At 43.9% G+C, this 17,178-nt stretch overlaps 1 protein-coding gene across 2 annotated transcripts; it reads left to right on the top strand.

The window, feature by feature from the left end:
* Positions 1–704: 704 nt before the first annotated feature.
* zbtb10 (zinc finger and BTB domain containing 10) lies at positions 705–16,729 on the top strand. Of its 2 annotated transcripts, XM_029166851.3 has the most exons (5): positions 707–1,631; positions 8,029–9,049; positions 11,459–11,524; positions 13,343–13,518; positions 13,726–16,729. In XM_029166851.3, exons 1-5 carry the CDS (start codon positions 969–971, stop codon positions 14,014–14,016), a joined length of 2,217 nt encoding a protein of 738 aa, XP_029022684.1. In that variant the 5' UTR covers positions 707–968; the 3' UTR covers positions 14,017–16,729. The 2 variants fall into 2 exon arrangements, with proteins under 2 accessions (XP_029022685.1, XP_029022684.1); XM_029166852.3 differs by lacking the exons at positions 13,343–13,518; positions 13,726–16,729 and adding an exon at positions 12,403–13,306 and having other exon boundaries at positions 705–1,631.
* Positions 16,730–17,178: the final 449 nt, after the last annotated feature.

Genomic DNA, 17,178 nt, shown 5'->3' with positions numbered 1-17,178 from the left:
CACACACAAAGAGACAGGAAGAAAAAGAATGTGACGTTCACATGTAAGGGTGCCACCTGCTGGACCTAACCCGATGACAGAAACTATCTGTAGATACATGTTGATACTGTATGTTAAAATACTTTACTCTAGGCTATAATATAACACTGGTCTCTGTGAGGAACCTATATCACATAAATCACTCACTTGCTATATCTAAAACTAATAGAATATCTATAATATATTTGGTGTTAATATGAATGTGATTGAACATTAATAAGCATATTTTATATTTTCATACAATGTATTACAATATATATATGAAATATTTTCAAATGTATTCAAACACATTTATCATATATTTAAAAATGCATATCTAAACAGTTTATGGTCTAAGATGATTCAGCTATTTACAAAAAAATGTGAATGCATATTTTCCTTAATATTTTTTTTATTACAGTATTAAGTACTGCAGACACATAACAAGTTATTATTAAATTCCTGTATAAATATTATAGGATCATTATGGTAACCCAGCACAGAGTGGGGGCACACAAGGCAGCTTTTAGGAATTAGGAAGACAAGCTGAGTTAAAAGATGAAAAGCATGCGGAAAATGGGTGCAGCCTTCAAACACAAAAGACCCCTTACCGATCAACAGCACCCCCATCTTCCTTTAAAAGCCGCCCCCTCCCTCTCCAACCCCCGCCCCCCTTTCTCCGCTCGAGGTGCATTGTGGGGAATAAAGTCTTTGCCATTCGACCTCTGCGGGGCCTGCGCGGACGCAGCTAGAACCCTGAAATTCATTATGCGTTTAAAACCTTTATTTATTTCCGCATAACCTACATACTCTCACCGGGAGGGTCAAAGCGCAGAAAAGACGCGACGACGGTCCATCTCTTTCGGAAATACATCGTTTTCAAATACATTAATTCGTCGGAGGAGGTTTTACTGGTAGGAAAGTGAAGATTGTATTATATATTAAGAAAAATGTCCGGTGAGAGAAACCGCAGGTCGTTGGCTTTCCGAGGAGGTGGATCAGCTGGGTTAACGGGTTCCAGCGGTATCGGTGGGGGGAACTGTAACAGCTGTGAGGCCCCGGCCTGTCAAGATCGACATTTTAACGGGAATAGGCCGGATCAGGAGGACGACAGGGATCTGGGGGCAAAAGGACCATCGCAGAAGAGAGTGGAGGGCGCTGGGTCTGTCAGCGACAGCACGGAACCCGAGGCGGAGGAAGAAGAGGACCCGGAAGGGGGCAGCTTGGCAGCCGGAGACGGCGACGATCGTGTCGGTTCTCTCGAAGCAGGGAACGGTTTCAGGGAGGGGAACGGCAGGACCGCGGGGAACGGCGACAGCCAGGAGCCGGGACGCGGTGCGGCGGCAGGCGAGCCGGGATCCAGGAAATCTGGGGTAGAGATGAGACCGCAGACGCTGCTTCAGAAACACTCGCAATTCCACGCAGTGTGGCTGCAAGAATTCCCATGGCTCAAATTCTGCCAGGAGACGGGACTCATGTCCTGTTCCTGGTGTCACAACATTGCCACTAAAAACAGCGACGATCTTGTCACTGGCAGTCGCAACTACAAGCGGGCCCTGCTGCTGAGGCATCACCTGTCCGCCGAGCACGGGAGAAATGACCCCACCAAACAGGTAACGCTAGCTCGAGTCACAGGCGCTTTCGATTAGTTCCTGCGTTGTACAAAATGCACCGCACGCGTCTGTCATTGCAAATAACAACGTTTGTTTAGTTCGTCATATTTAACGGCCGTTTCTATAGGTTAGAAAATCCCGCGGATGTGGAAAGAGGCTATAACTTAATCTCCACAATCCCCTTTTCGGACTAATTAGCTAGCTCCAACCTGCTAGCCGAGGCTAACAGCTAGCCTACCTTAGCTAACTAGCCGTTGGTAGCGTTTGTGGTCTAACCAGAGGTAGACGACCGGTGACGGGGGTGGAAACCCCCTGAGCAAGAATAATGCCTACTAATTGAGTTACGGAATGGCAAAACACACTGGAGCCCCATTCAGTGTGAATGACACGAGTTTTTCAAATTCAGTAAACGTCTGAGCGATGAGGGTCCTTGCGCCCATCAGTCAGGTACGCACTAACCTGCCCCGGTGTGACACCTGCTAGCTTCTGTCACACCGGAGGCTGCGTCTCTCACGGCAGGGGATTAATTGCGTGCTTCAGTGATTTGATCGTGATTTTTTTTTTTTTTTGACAATCTAAAAAGTCTTGAGCATATAAGAGTGGTGTGGAACACTTCGTTAGGGGATCACTGTACAACAAAGTCTTTTGTCGCATCAGCAGCTGTCTTGATTGCTAGCTTGGTAGAGGTCACACAATGGCGAGGGCTCGACCCTAGCAGCCTTTGGGGAGCCGCACCCCTGCCCACCCCCACCCCCCACCCCCAGGCCGGGTACGCAGTTCTGCCGGCTGGCGATCTCGGGTGACCTCTGGCGTGTTTCTTCCTCCTCCGCCTCCACCTCCCTCCTCCCTTTGGGCAGCTAAATTAGAGGCATTGTGCTAGAATGACCCCCCAAAATCCATAGATGGTGTCACTTGCAAAGCTGGACAAGAGGAGGGAGAGTAAATCAAGTTGCCTTGAGCCTGACAGCTTGCCAGGCCCATATGTAGCCTTTTGAAGGAGCTTAAATGAGGGAAATGGATGTCAGTGAATGGAATGACACGCCATCACCTGACCCTGTCATCCACACAGTTCTGGATAAATGCACTTTAGTGTTTGCCTTAAGGGCCTATCTTATGATTAAGGCCCCATCTTAAACACACAACATGGAAACATGTATATAAAACTGTGAATCGCTTCACTTGTTTTTTTTTTTATTGACTATTACCCCAAGCTCAAAGCAGGCTGAAAGTAATTATAGTGTTATATACTGAAGGTTTTTAATTGGAAACAATTAAATGAACTCTGCATCGTCTTTTTATAGGTTGATTAATTTTTCTTGCAGTCTAGGCAACATTTGTACTGTACTTACCTTAGAAAAATGGGGCGCATGTATCGATCAAGTGTCTGAGTATTTCTCCCATTAATTCTACAGTGGGAAGAAAATCGTACTGTCTGTGTTGTACATTTCCACACCCAACCTCGTGTCCTATCAGTGGTCTTAGCTGTAAGAGGAATTAAGTGCAGGATTCTATTTGACTCTAATTTGTTAGTGAAGAGGATTGCTCCACTACATTTAGTTTCTTCCTTTGCACATGCAGTCACTAATCAGTATGACTTAGTGATCCACTAACTTGTACACATCTCTAATTGGTGAGGAGAGCTGTAGAAGTGGATTAGGGGCTTGGAGTGTGGCTTCTCCCTAGCAACGAAGACCCTTCCCTCACGTAGGATAGAGCCAAGCTGCAGGACTGGAAACATCTTTTAATTCTAATTTAAATTAAAGTTTGTCTTTGCACAGTTAATACGGTTTATTATTGTTCTTTGTCCTGTTTATGTCCGTTGGTATTGGTGGTTGTCCATGGCTGCTGCGAACTAAAAAAATTCCCCAACGTGGGATGAATAAAGTCATATCCTAAATTAGCTTTTGTCTTAGTGAGTAATTATATTTTTTTAAACTGCCATTTGGAATGGAACTGAAATCCAAATATTAATACTAGGTCTACTGTTAAAATACTAAGCAGTAGCGTGTCGAGCTTGGAGCTCGGAGTACTAGATTAAAGGGGTATTATGATGTTATGAGGCAATGTCTTGTTCTATTTCCCCCATTCCTGACGTTAGTCAGGCCTCTGCTGCATTTGTTAAAGCTAACTCAATTATCTCAAGCGCACCAGTGCAGCTGTGGTAAATGTGGGTCTCTTTTGAGAAGGGGGCTGTTGTCCTTAATTTTTTAGACGCTGCACTCTGCTGAAATTGTTTTCTGTGCTCACTCGTAAAAGGTTAAGGTGCTGCCAAACTAGACCAAGCGAGCATATACTAGGTCCTGTAAATGACCCATATACTGTTTTATTTTTTATTCAAAGGTTACAGTGTAACCATTAAAACATCACACATTTATTTGAACTCTTGGAGACATCCATGCCCTAATTGCATATGGATTTTTCCACAGCCATTTTCTAAATACACACCCTGCTCTTCTATTTATTCAAGTGCTCTTTTTCTATGTTTGTTCTTCGATTGTAGAAAATTAGCTTCTCGTTTCTTTTAGAGACACTTATTCACTCAGGTCTTGTAATATCTGGCCTATGTTCAGGTCAAGATAGGATCATGTCATCCAGTTAGATGACATGACACAAACAAATGTTTTACCTACATCATGGTCCCTCTAAATGGGGTGTAAGATAAGATAACACCACTATTGATTCACAGACTTTTTTACCCCCTCGTTTTAGTAAAGACAAACACCGCACTCCCTGTCAAGTACAGGGAAGGGGACCCACCCATTTCACTCTGATGTCTGCCAGATAGATGGGATGTTTATTGGGGGCCACAGGTCAGGGGAGCGGGGTGGGGTGGAGCCAGAGGGAGAATTCTTCTCGTTGGATCCTTCAGTGACTCTACCCTAACCTTGTTTTTTTTTCTCCCCCTCTCAGCCTTTTCTGTCAGAGCATTGTTAGCAGCCCGGCAGACACTTTGTGCAGCCCTCCCACACCTTAGGCCAAAAGCACACTGCAGTATTGTTCTAGCGACTGGGGACAGACGATTTGAATGAGGAGGGGGACACAGAGGGAAAGATACAGTAGATTTAGGGAAGGACCAGTGCAAATGGCCCCAGGCCTGGGTTGGTCATGGGACTGGGTTGATGGCGGGTGGGGGTAGATGGGTTTGGGGATGCAGGCAAATGTGTGTGCAAAAGGTAAACAAAAACTGGCTCCAGTGGGTCATTATGGTGCATGGGGACAGTGCTGTATCACATGATCTGTTAGAGGTGTGTCCGAACGTTGTCATGGATCTGCTGGCCCCAGGGTTTTGCGGTTTGTTTGGGTTTGTGGTTTATTTTTGTGGAGGGACTTTACTCGCCGAGTCGCAGCATGTCTTGACTGTGTTGTCGGTGCATCAATCAGCCTGGATTTATGGCCATCTTGATTTTCCTTAATCCACTTGCAAGTCATTTCTTATTGGGCATTCACTTTAGATTCTGAAGCATCCACATTTGGCTTGGATCAAAGGATTAATTATTTTCCGTGCCCTTTGCATTCACCTGTGTTCTCTCTCTCTTTCTGGCTTTCATTCTACAACCCCTTGCCATCTTTCCCTTGAATAAAACCCCGGCCACGTCATAACTGGGGGAGCTTGATATTGTCTACACATTCTTTGTTGGCTCAGGCTGGTTCTGCCTTTAGCATCTGCTGAGCATGGTTGGTCTGTTCGGTCAGCTCACACGTGGCACATCTGGAGAAAGGATGCTGTTGCTGATGAGACCAGTATGAGCAAATTCTTCAGTACTACGCAAGTGTAGTCTTATTCCACTAAGTGCGCGCGCGCGCGCGCACACACACACACACACACACACACACACACACACACACACACACACACACACACACACACACACACACACACACACACACACAGACAGATCTTCTTCCAAGCCATAAGTCAGGACCAATTGCTTTGCTGTGTGTAATGGATAAAACCTGTGGAGGAGAAGTTTTTGGACAACACCTGTGCACATTTCACTGCACATTTTTCATTTAGTAGCTCTTTTCTGTTCTCTCATTGCTACATCTTGAATATATATTTGCATTTGAAGCTTTTTGTTTTCCTTTCAAAATTTTTTTGTAGGATGCCAAATAATTCATAGCAAACAAATAAGGACACCAAAGGTCCAACATGAAAGCGTATCCAGCTCCTCTTGTGATACCACATCGGGATATTCTAGCCCAGTACTCTGCATGATGACCAATCCTCTTCAGAGGCTTTGATGTGTATATCATGGAATAATTTCTCCCCTGTCCTTTTGCCTCACCCACATGCACCCTGGCTCTGCTCTATGCTTGCGAGTGGGAACCGCTGTGTAATAAGAGAGTGAGTGCAGAGCCCTTTCTCAAAGGACCACAGTGAGTGGACAATCACCCTCCGGGAAAGCGCAGGCTATTGTGGAGGCTAAAATGGGGTGACCCAAGTCCTTCACTGTACTGTGCTCGCCTTCGCCGCCCCCCCCCGCTCCACATTTTCTCCTCCGCCCTCTTCTTCTCCAGGCCCAGTGTCTTGCCGTTTCAATCTCTGCTTCGTGCTCTCATTCGTTTTCTTTGTGCGCGTGTTGTTGGGCTTTCCCTTTTATGGTCCAACTATTCCTCATCATCTGCTTTTCACACTTATTTCTGTCAGCTTAGTTTCTGACCCCCCCCCCCCCCCCCCCCCCCCCATCAGAACGCCACACTTATGCTTTTCTCTTTTATTTTTTCGTTCTTTTATCCTCCTTCATTTCGTCTAGCCTGCAAAGCACGTCCACTTTCCACATTCTCTGTGCCTTTCCATCATTCTGCCCTTCATTTCATCCCATCTCTCTCTCTCTCTCTCTCTCTCCTCTCTCTCCATCTCTTCCCCTCCAGCTGTGGCAGCGGATGATAAGCCCCCCTATACTATTCTGTGTGCCCAGGCTGCCCTGGACAAGAGCTGCAGTGTAGAGGGAGAAGTGATGGGGGTGGGGGCTGGGTGGGGACCTCCAGAGAAATGGATTTAATCTGAATTACTCGAGCTGAAACCCCAGCTGTGTGTGCGCGCACATATGTGTGTTGGTGTACATGCATGTGTGCTGAGAAGAGATGGTGGTGGGTGGGGTAGAAATGCAGGGCTCGGGCAATGTGAATTATTCTGGATTAGGACATCTGCTGTGCAATTCTAAAATGAGCCAGAGATGTATGTTGCTGCATCTGTGGAAGATGTACTGCTGCACAAACGTACGTATGTGTTTCAGGTTTTTATTCTGCCCGAACATGTAATTCTACTGTTTATAGCGAGGTCTTGGTTAAACTGTATGATAGATTTAAACACCTGGAAATACAAAACAAATAATTTCTTTTCTGTAAATTGGGATTGGCTTCATCCACCCATGACCCTCTAACGGATAAGCGGGTATAGCCACCTAATGGATGATGGTGTGTGTATGTGTGCACACTCCCCTCTCTTCTTTTCTGTACCAGCCTGGCCCTTTGCCCTGTTAGGGTGGGTGGGGGCTGGGTCTGTTACAGGGCAGTTCTGTGCTTGTGCCAGTTTCCCATCCAACAGCCAACTTGTGTCCTGGTTGTCACCCTCTCAAGAACCTGTACTGATAACTTTGCTCTGATTGCACATAATAACCAAAACAAAGCTGCTTTAGAAACATGTATTCTGTTTTATTAAAAATAAATATGTATTATTGCTTGGACAATTTCTAAAAATGTTCTCTGGATACAGTTTAGGCCTATAATTATAGGCCTGGCAGAATGGTAAAGCAAAATGACTTTAAAAGGAAAAAGGCCCCGAATGTTGTTCAACTAATAATAGCCCATAAAAGAATTATAATGAATGGTGGTTCTGATGGTCTTGATAATTTGTCTTCTTATGGGGTTCGATGCATCCTGCTCTTTATAGTTTTATGTTTTTTGCTGTGGGAATTGAATAAAGTATTTTGTCCTTATCAGGCACATTTGATGTCGATTTGAGTTAGAAGTGGAGCGCAGCCACTAGACGTTTGGAGTTAGAGGTGTTGCTATTCTAGACATTTGGTCTAGAATAGGGTTCTGTTGGTGTCGCTGTGCCTTCTTCACCTACAGTAACAGAATAGGTTACAGTTTACGTTCTAAATTGTGTTTGGAGTTTAAAGGAAATTGAGTGGATTAAATAGATGCACAACAACAGTAAAACACCTTTCGCTGCCTTTTTTTTCCTCGTCTCATTCATAACGCAGCCTGTTCAACCTGTTTTAACCCCAGCGCAGGTGCACTGAGTAGGAGGTGGGGGTGTGTTTTGCAAAGACAGAGTTTCAGGAAGGGAAACTATGTTTGTGTACAGGCACGTTTGCGATGCTTTTGCAGATTACCTGTGCATACATACGGCCTCCACAGTAACCTCCCTTTGTTTTCTCTGTCCTAAAAGGAAACTGCGCGGCCCTCAGACAACGTCAGCCCGTCCACTAACTGCTCAGAGGAAGACTACCGCAGCAAGCCCAATGAGAACTCCTACTGTTACCAGCTTCTCCAGGAGCTGGACAAGCAACGCAAAAGTGGCATTCTGTGTGACGTCAACATCGTCGTCTCTGGCCAGGTGTTCCGCGCGCACAAGAACATCCTGGTGGCGGGCAGCCGCTACTTCAAGACCCTCTACTGTCTGACCAAGAGTGAGGCCCAGGACCAGGCCACAGTCACACACCTGGATGTTGCTGCTGTGCAGGGCTTCTCCGTCATCCTCGACTTTCTCTACTCCGGGAATCTGCTGCTTACAAGCCAAAATGCCATCGAGGTGATGTCTGTTGCTAGTTACCTCCAGATGACGGAGGTCGTTCAGTCATGCAGGGGTTTCATAAAAGATGCTCTGAATATAAGCATCAAGCAGGAGGCCCCTGATTCAGTGGTGGTGGATTACAACAAGCGGCAGATGGTAGCCAGAGAAGGACAGAGGGGGTTAGATCGCAAGCCGAGCAACTTCTGGGCGACAAGCATCCTGTCAAAGCTGTCAATCAAGGCCAGCAACAACCAAGGCAAAGAAGTCATGGAAGACGATGATGGCGGCCGGGTGAAGGAGGAGAGCAGTGACATAGAGGTGACAGTGGTCGGGAGTGAGGGCTGTGCCCTGATGACTCCCACAACATCTGGAAGCTGGACCCACCAAAACGACAACTCGTCTGATTCAGCAGAGACCAATGACACGCGGGTGGCGAATGCCCAGACGCAGGTCTTCGTCTGGAACGAGCCTGGCGCTGCAGCAGTACCTGCGGCCCTCAAGCGGGAGGCACCAGACGCTGCCGCTGGAAGTGGACGCAGGAAAAAACAGACCACCACGCGGCGTTTTGTCTACAACTTCCCACCAGAGCCTGAAGAGGGATTCGACGAAGGGATGTTCATCCAGCCATCAGCCTCCTACCCCCGAGAAGACTTCTCCTCCCTTTCAGAAAATGCAGGTAAGACCCTTTTTGTGTGTATTTACCTTGTAATTTCCAATTATATATTTGATTGCCACGCGTGTGTACACAATCTTTTAAGGGTTTCACCAATTATTTACTCACAATGGATTTATAATTATAATGAATTATCTATTGTGGCCTATATTTTGCAGAGTTCATCTTACGTACCAGGAGGCCGTATTACATTATTTTTAGTAGTATGAATGACTGATCACCGTACTGTGACCTATTCTTACCTAGATGTGTTGTAAGAAACTGAAGGGGGGACTAATGCAGAGAAAAGCACTTTTCGCTACTTTTCCCAGTTACATTTTTTTGATTGCAGCAGTAAAATGTGTTCCCACTCCTGACTGATATTCTGTTCCAACACCTACTTGCATGGTATATTTGCTTAACCAGCTGTTAACCTGCTGCACATAGCCAAGGAGTGAGTCACCCCTAGCTATGATCAGCAGTAATCACTCTAGAGGGGGCTTCCACCCACCTGCAGAGCTTTGTCTCAGCGCAGAGTTTCAACAGTGCTGCTGGGACTTGCTCTAAAGTCAATATTTGATATTTTCTAGCAAAGTAACATTAATTTACTTCTTGTGAAAACTAAAAATTTTCACAGTAAATGTCAGAGCGGAGTGTAACATGCTCTACTTCTAGTCTTGCTGCCTGTTTACGCCTTTATACCCACCTTTCTGTTTCTTTATTCATTTGCTCCATCCCGTCCACACACACTGTGCCGCCGTTGGTAATCTGTTTCCCTCAGCACCGACCAGCTACTTCAGTCGGCCCCATTAGGCATGGCACTCTACGTAACCATAATGATATCACATGTTAAGTGGTGGGTATGGATGGGGGATGGGGTTCGTATAAAAAAGAAAAAACAATAAATGTAAAACAACACTGTGTGTGGGTGCGTGCACACGTGTGTGACGGCGAAGCTCTTGCTAATGCAGGATAATGAAGAAAGCCGGGGAAACATTTCCTCCCTCAGGCCCCTCTAAATGCACTTCAATGCTCTTAGTGCCTCCGACTCCACCTATGGCTTTCTGAAAGTGTGTGTGCAGCTTTCCAGGGTGTAATAGACTAGGGACACACTCTCCTAAAGACTCACGCTTCTCCTCATGTGTGTTATTTGGTTACACATGTGCTACATTTTTAGGATAATGCGATAAAATGTTACCAGATAACTGTTTTGTAGTAATGGCAGTTTATCGTATCTGGTGACAGGACCAGAGAAAGGGAATCCAGAACGTGCAACAAATTGTTGAGATGTTTAGTGATGCCAGGAAAGAGACCTTTCACCCGTTTCATAGGCTACACGTAGTCTAGCTATATCAAACGTGTGAAGTTGTAATTATTTCTGTGATTAAACCTTAGTGACCTCATGCTTTAAGTACTGTTTTATAGTATTTTTAGGTTTCCAGTGTTGCAAGTAATTTCCCCCGATTCATTTCTCAGTTCCCTTTTTCAAGAAAAGCATCCGTTTTGAAATGGCAGCTCTTCTGAAAATTACCAGTTCAAGCTAGCAGTGTGTTTTCTTTCCTCCTTCGTGATTAAAAATGCCTGTTGTCATTTAGCAAACATCAGCTGGTGTTAAAAGTATCAGTCACAGAAAGCTACTGTGAGGGGAAGAGAACGCTATGAAAGTTGGGGGTGGTTTGAAGTATTCTGCATTATCGTCTGCTCTTGGCACACAGAACCCACAAGCACCACTCGCCGCCAGTAAATTCTTGGTGCTCTGTCAAACGGTAGGATTGTTTTTAAAGGTGGGTGCTGTGCACCGACACACAGCAGGTGAAATGCATTTGCATACATACTAGTCCCTGTTGAGGTCCATGCACAATGTGTATATATACACACACACACACGCTACCCCCCAAATCCCTGCAAGGTGCAAAGCCGCCAGGAGCTGCCCCTTCGCTCCCTAATCCACACTAAAGCTCTGGGGCTGTCCTCACTACTCCAAATATTGACCCAGGGAGAATGGACACACACACACACACACACACACACACACACACACACACACTGACTGGGGTGTGTCTTTAATGGTCTCTAAGCACTGATGCCGGAGGAGCTGGGCACGCACACACAGGTGCTCACACGTGCTCACAAAAGCCGAGCGTAATCTGAGCCGGCGCGAGGGCTCGACTCTGTCAGTCCCTAATTAACCCCATCACTGCTGGAGCCCTGGTTACAGCATTAGTGTTGTCGCTTCGGTCTGGGAACACACTGCTTTGCATACAGTCAGCGCCTGTGGACGCGTGTTTGCATTTGTCTGTGTTAACTGAAACGTCCATTGTTTTATGTGGGGCCTGTGTACACACGGTGCTGTGGGATGTGCGCCCCCAGGCTCTCAACCACCTTTCCTCTTTCTTTGTCCCTCTCACTTTTTTGCCCCTCCCCTTTTCCCAGAGCTGGCCAATCAGATCCAGTATAGCATCATCCGTGACATACAGCAAGGGGAGACCTGGGAAAATGGTAAGAGGCCGCATTCACTGAACGGCTAGTGTATAAGCAAATCTAACTTTTCTTTTTTCCCCAAATGAGTGTGGGCAGTCCATTCAGCCTGTCTCCCTGTAACAGATCCGTCCAACAACGTGTCTTTGTTTCCCACCAGCTTTCATTTAACATTTATTGAATTGTAGATTTTTCTACAATAAAGGCAGCGAGTCCTTTCTTTGACTTAACGTCATGTACTAGAGAGCTGTGTATAATCAGGAACAACACGAGACAAAGAACACTAGGTGGTGTTTTTATTATCTGATTGAAGTGAATCAAAGTACAGCCTAAGGATGGCAACCGTGATAGGAACTATACCGACTGGAAGTGAATGTCTGGGAGGAAGGAAGTGATATTAGTTTTTAGTTTTTTATAGCTCAGATGGATTTTCCACAGACGCAGGGTTGTGGTAAAGGATTAAGTCTGTAGTGTTAATTCAATTTCAGATAATGTCATTAAATTAGCTCCATGCACAGGGTGCTGCAGGTGTGGAAAATAAATGGAAATGGTTGACGGACAGTAGAGAAGCAGACATGCAGTGCACAAACCAGCCTGTACACAACCAAGCACAGTACATAAGAGCAGGGTCACGCCTGGTGGAGAGGTAGGTCATCTCCATGGGTCACCGGACACAGGAAACCCCCCTTAACACAGGTAGTTAGTAGTCAGCCAGACTCTGTGTCCAGCCAGCAGGATGTATGTCAAGGCAGACTCCATCAATTTATCCAAAACCTCACAAGACAGAATTAACAACTTGTTGAACTTCCACAAGCTGCTTCTGTGCTGTGCTCAACACAATCCACAGGTGACCTGCTTCTCATCAACCCACCCTCCTCCTCCTCACCCCCTCCCCCTAGCAACCTGCCCTGGCAACGCCTCTGTTGTGTGCTCCCTGGCTTAAACAAAGGGCCCGGCCCAGTTACCCCACTCTGAACACCGAAGACCAGCTCTTTTGCCTCTGGCCTCCTCTAAATCAATAGATTATTTATTTGTAAGCGCTGCTGTCCTCAGTGAATTGTTAACATTCCACATGGGTTAATAAATAAAGTGGACATTGAATATTTTTTTCTTCTACACATGGAAATAAGAACAACAACTCGTTAAAAAGTAATAGCTGAGTTTAATTTTAGATGCTTTCTAAGGTTTAACTCTTATCTATATTTTCAGGAAAAAATCTTTGCTCTCTTGACACAAGATCTAAATTGGATAATGCAGAGTATTTTATTAGGCTGTACCTGCTTACAGATAAGATAATCCATTGGCTGTAATTCTTTAACCAAACCGCATTACCTCCACATAGGAAGGAAGGACCACATTGCTCTTGTTCATACGCAGCTAATATGAATCTGTATCCTAAGACTGTGAGCAGCAGGGAAGCGCCAGTTCCTTAGCAACAGTCTCAGAACTGGTCTGTTGCAAAGCTCAATATTTACAAGGTCGTCAATGTAATGAGTTGCATCCGTGCCCTTTACTAAACTTTTAGCTTCAATTAAGTGATCTTTCTCTGATATCCAAGAGTTTGTGGTTTTTATTCTCTGTAATGATAATGCATCATAACCCAGTAATGGGAAAACAGGATATTGGTTCCAGACACACCCTTGCATCAGAGGAGTTGCAGCTGTAAAAGTAGCTTTCATAGCAATTGTCTTGTCAGGTTGATTACTAACTTTTGTGCTGATCAAATTTAAACTTGGAGGAACAAACTGTTTGGTAGCGAGTGAAACAAAAACAATGTTAATAAATGTGTCTTCTAACCTTCCACTGCGTCTGCATGTTTTTTTCTTAATCTCCACCCAGGCGAGTCACCGCACCTAGCCCTCAATAAGCTCAAGTGCCCCCACTGTAACTACATCGCCAAGCACCGGCGCACACTCAAGAGGCACCTGATCATCCACTCAGGCGTTCGCTCCTTCAGCTGCGACATATGTGGCAAGCTATTCACCCGCCGCGAGCACGTAAAGAGACATTCCCTGGTGAGTTCACACGCATGCACTGGGAGCCATGTAATGGCTGCCTCTGTCCTCCAAGCACTAACTGATCATCCATAAGTGACCACACATAATACCAAGTTCACCTTTGTTTCTGTTTTGGTAGGTGACATGAAAAAATCAGAGCTGAAAGGTTAGCTAATGTGCCTGACTTCATGTCCCCATCCTCTTCCCCTCCGGTGCGTCTCACAGGTACATAAGAAGGACAAGAAGTACAAGTGCATGGTGTGCAAGAAGATCTTCATGCTTGCAGCCAGCGTTGGCATCCGTCACGGCTCGCGGCGCTACGGAGTGTGTGCGGACTGTGCTGACTCCCACCAGGCCACTCAGGAAGGTCTGGAGGCCATGGAAGGCATGGAATTTCCTCGTGACGAAGACTTCGAAGGAGAGGAAGGAGAAGACCTGGAGGGGGAGGAGCCTACTGATAACGACCAATCAAACTGGGGCGAGGGCAATGCTGGTGCTGCCCCAGAGGAGGACTGAGAATTTCCACAAGCTTAAGAAACAAAATATTGAAAAAGTTGATGTTTAATATATGTATTCGAAACCTAGCTGGTAAACAATCAACTCCAAAGTGCTATCAAACCCTGAGGTTACTTAATTGTGCACGCAAATGACAAAGAGATGGATTAAAAAAACGAAGCTTTGGTTGAGTGGGAAATCCAAGATGTACAGGCTTAATTCTTACTAATGTGTCCAACCCTGGGCCCAGAGCCCAGAGAAAGATCCTAATGACGAATAATATGATGAATCAGGTTCATGGTGATATATTTTTATTTTGTGTTTGTTGGGGATACGATGGGCAGGGTGATGTAGTTTTTGAGTTGGGCTTGGCCAATCATCTAAAAAGAGTTAATTATTTAATTTATGAAGAGAGGATATTATGGTCTTATCAAATTCTATGTTTTGTTTCTGTTTTCTGTCTGCAGCAGAGGCGCAGTAATGTGTGTTCAGTCTGAAAGTGTATTGCTTGGTGCTTGTATAAGTACACAGATGAAGAACATTATTGCATTGTAGGCAGATTTTTAACTTGCTCTGTAAATCATTTAGAAGCGCTAATTATATTATTATTTTCCTTTTTTCCTTTCCCTGCACAAATCTTGGAACCAAAAAATCTGTTTTGTGACTCTAATGTATCGCAGCCATATTTATGATTAATTTAAGAGAGCTGTGATATTGTGCCAAACAGACCGCACACTAAGATTTAGCAGGAGACAAAAACTACTGAATACGCTTTAAAAAAAAAAAAGAGACAACGTGAGGTTTTTTTGGTTAAACGGGGGAAAAGATGAATTTAAAAAAAAAGCGAGCGCTCAAGGGGAAATGTTATTGCTAGCTTTATACAAATCACGGCGTCACAGTAACACTTTATTATTATTATTATTATTATTAAACAAAAGCATTTGACTTTCACTTAAAGCTTGAATTTTGCCAAATGATGAAACGTTTGGTGCTGTAATGCTTGTCGCAGAATACTGGACCTACAGCTATATATGATGTTTATAATCATAAAGCTTAAACTGACTCAGTTATAATGTAATCAGCTTAAACTATAGTAACACTGTTGTGCTACGGCGACTATCAGGTATGCTTTGCCATTGTTTTTAAGCTTTTATTTAATGCACACACCATTTTGTAGGACTACCGGCAGTACTTGTAATTGACATTTTAAGGACCTAAGTGGACATCCACACGTTTGTTTATATTTGGTACTGAGTTATGGTAAATACAGTCTATATATTTTGACTCACTTGAACATGGTTTGTGAGGGCGGATACGTGTGCAGAAACTCATATGTGACGTTTGAGGTGTGAAAGAACTCCATTTTTACCCACAGTGTCATCGGTTTAATTTGATGTAGTTTTTTGTAGGTCTGCCCGGTAGAAAAACACTTTGTTCCACAACCAGTGACGCTCTTGGGCGCCTCATAGACATGCACTTACTTTTGTGTTTATGAAACTAATTTCTCTTTTTTTTATGTTTTCTTGCTTCCCCAAAAGCGGGTCTGAATGGAACTATATTAAAAACTGTTGTCTTTCTTCCAGTGCGCAACTTTTTTTTATTAGATTTTGTTTTTTGTTATTTAATATTATGTATTGACTCCAAAATGCAATCAAGACTGTTAATTTCTATTTGTCCAACCAAAATTGTTGTTTTTAATTATTGTTGAACTATAATGTATGAGAAAAGCCAGGTGAAATCTTGCTTAGTGTAGAAAATCCTTGCTTGTGTCTGTAATTGTTGAGATTTTTGATGTTTTTATGCTACGGAATCATTCACTTTACCCTAGACACACGTTTTAATTTTCGTCCTTTCCACAGATGTTTCCTTTCTTTTTTGTGTGATTTCAGTAAGCACATATGTCTAAAGAAACATGGATTGTTTGCGGGTTAAAACCTTGGAACAGCAGTATCTGTTCATATGCAGTGGATAACTCAGTATGTACTGAAGTGCTAATGATACAGAAGATGTGTAACCCCACTTAACACTGAGTGGAAGAAGATATATTTTAAGTCATAGAGATATTCATCCTCTTTGTGTCACTTTTACCTTCAAATCACTGTGGGAGGGGTTATATTGCCGATATATATATATATACATATATATATGTTAAGAATATATGAGATAAATATATATATATATATATGAAGAATATATTATTTAACTGGTTGATTTACTTAATGGAACACGTTGACGGTCAGCTACAAACCTCCTGGTGTGGTGGTTTATTTCCGTGAACTTTAACCATCCGCTTTGTGTGCTTGTCCATCACACCATCCTGTTGTCTTGTTTGTTCTTTTGATACTATTTACCATCCTACTGATTTTACTGTAATGAATGAAACTCAAAAACTATGATGTATCGTTTTAGATTTAATGCTGTATTTGTTATATGGACAAAAAAAACGAAAAACAAAAGCAAAAACACTACAGATGTAAAGCAGAGGTTTTTTTTCCCCAGCTGTATTTTTTTACGCTGTTGCAAAAGGTTGTATTTTTCAATTTCTCTAACAGTGATGCAAAACTTGGGCCGCGCCTCAGTGCCCTCTGAACACAAAGCAAATTCAGGTTACTCTTTTTACGTTTTTATCAAAGGTTTTCAAAGATGGAACTACATTCTCCTTTTTTCTGTCTGAATTGTACTACTGTTCCTCTCTATACTACATTTTAAGAATAAAACTTTGATATTGCTTTAACCTTTTTGTCCATTCATTTTCCTGAAGTGAAGACTCAGAGGCTGAAATGTCACTTGGTTCCTGCATTTCCCACGATGCAATGCAACTTAACATTTAAGCCCAAACTTTTATATATACAGTATATATACATTTATAGTAACTGCTGATGATATTCTCTCTCAGAGCTGTAGTGAAGTCTGTAATATTTAGTTTGTACTCTGTCTCTTATATTTTATGGCTCCTGAGGATATAAAGACTGCTGGTGAACTATCCTGTTCCTTTTAAGTTGAACTTCATTATCCTCCTTCCTCTCAAGCACGACTGCTGCCCCCTGCTGGCGAGAATCAGACTGAAACATCCTACGTCCCACCTGCCACCAGGCGGCAGCACTAGCCTGAGTCAGGCAGGAGAAGAGTTCCGTCTCTTAATATGCTGCTGTGAACCACTTATCAGATTGTACAGTTTACTGT

The sequence above is a fragment of the Betta splendens genome, chromosome 11, assembly GCF_900634795.4.
Source record: "Betta splendens chromosome 11, fBetSpl5.4, whole genome shotgun sequence".
Lineage (NCBI taxonomy): Eukaryota > Metazoa > Chordata > Actinopteri > Anabantiformes > Osphronemidae > Betta > Betta splendens.
The sequence above is the reverse complement of the archived record's forward strand: the minus strand, read 5'-3'. Positions and strand labels throughout refer to the sequence as shown.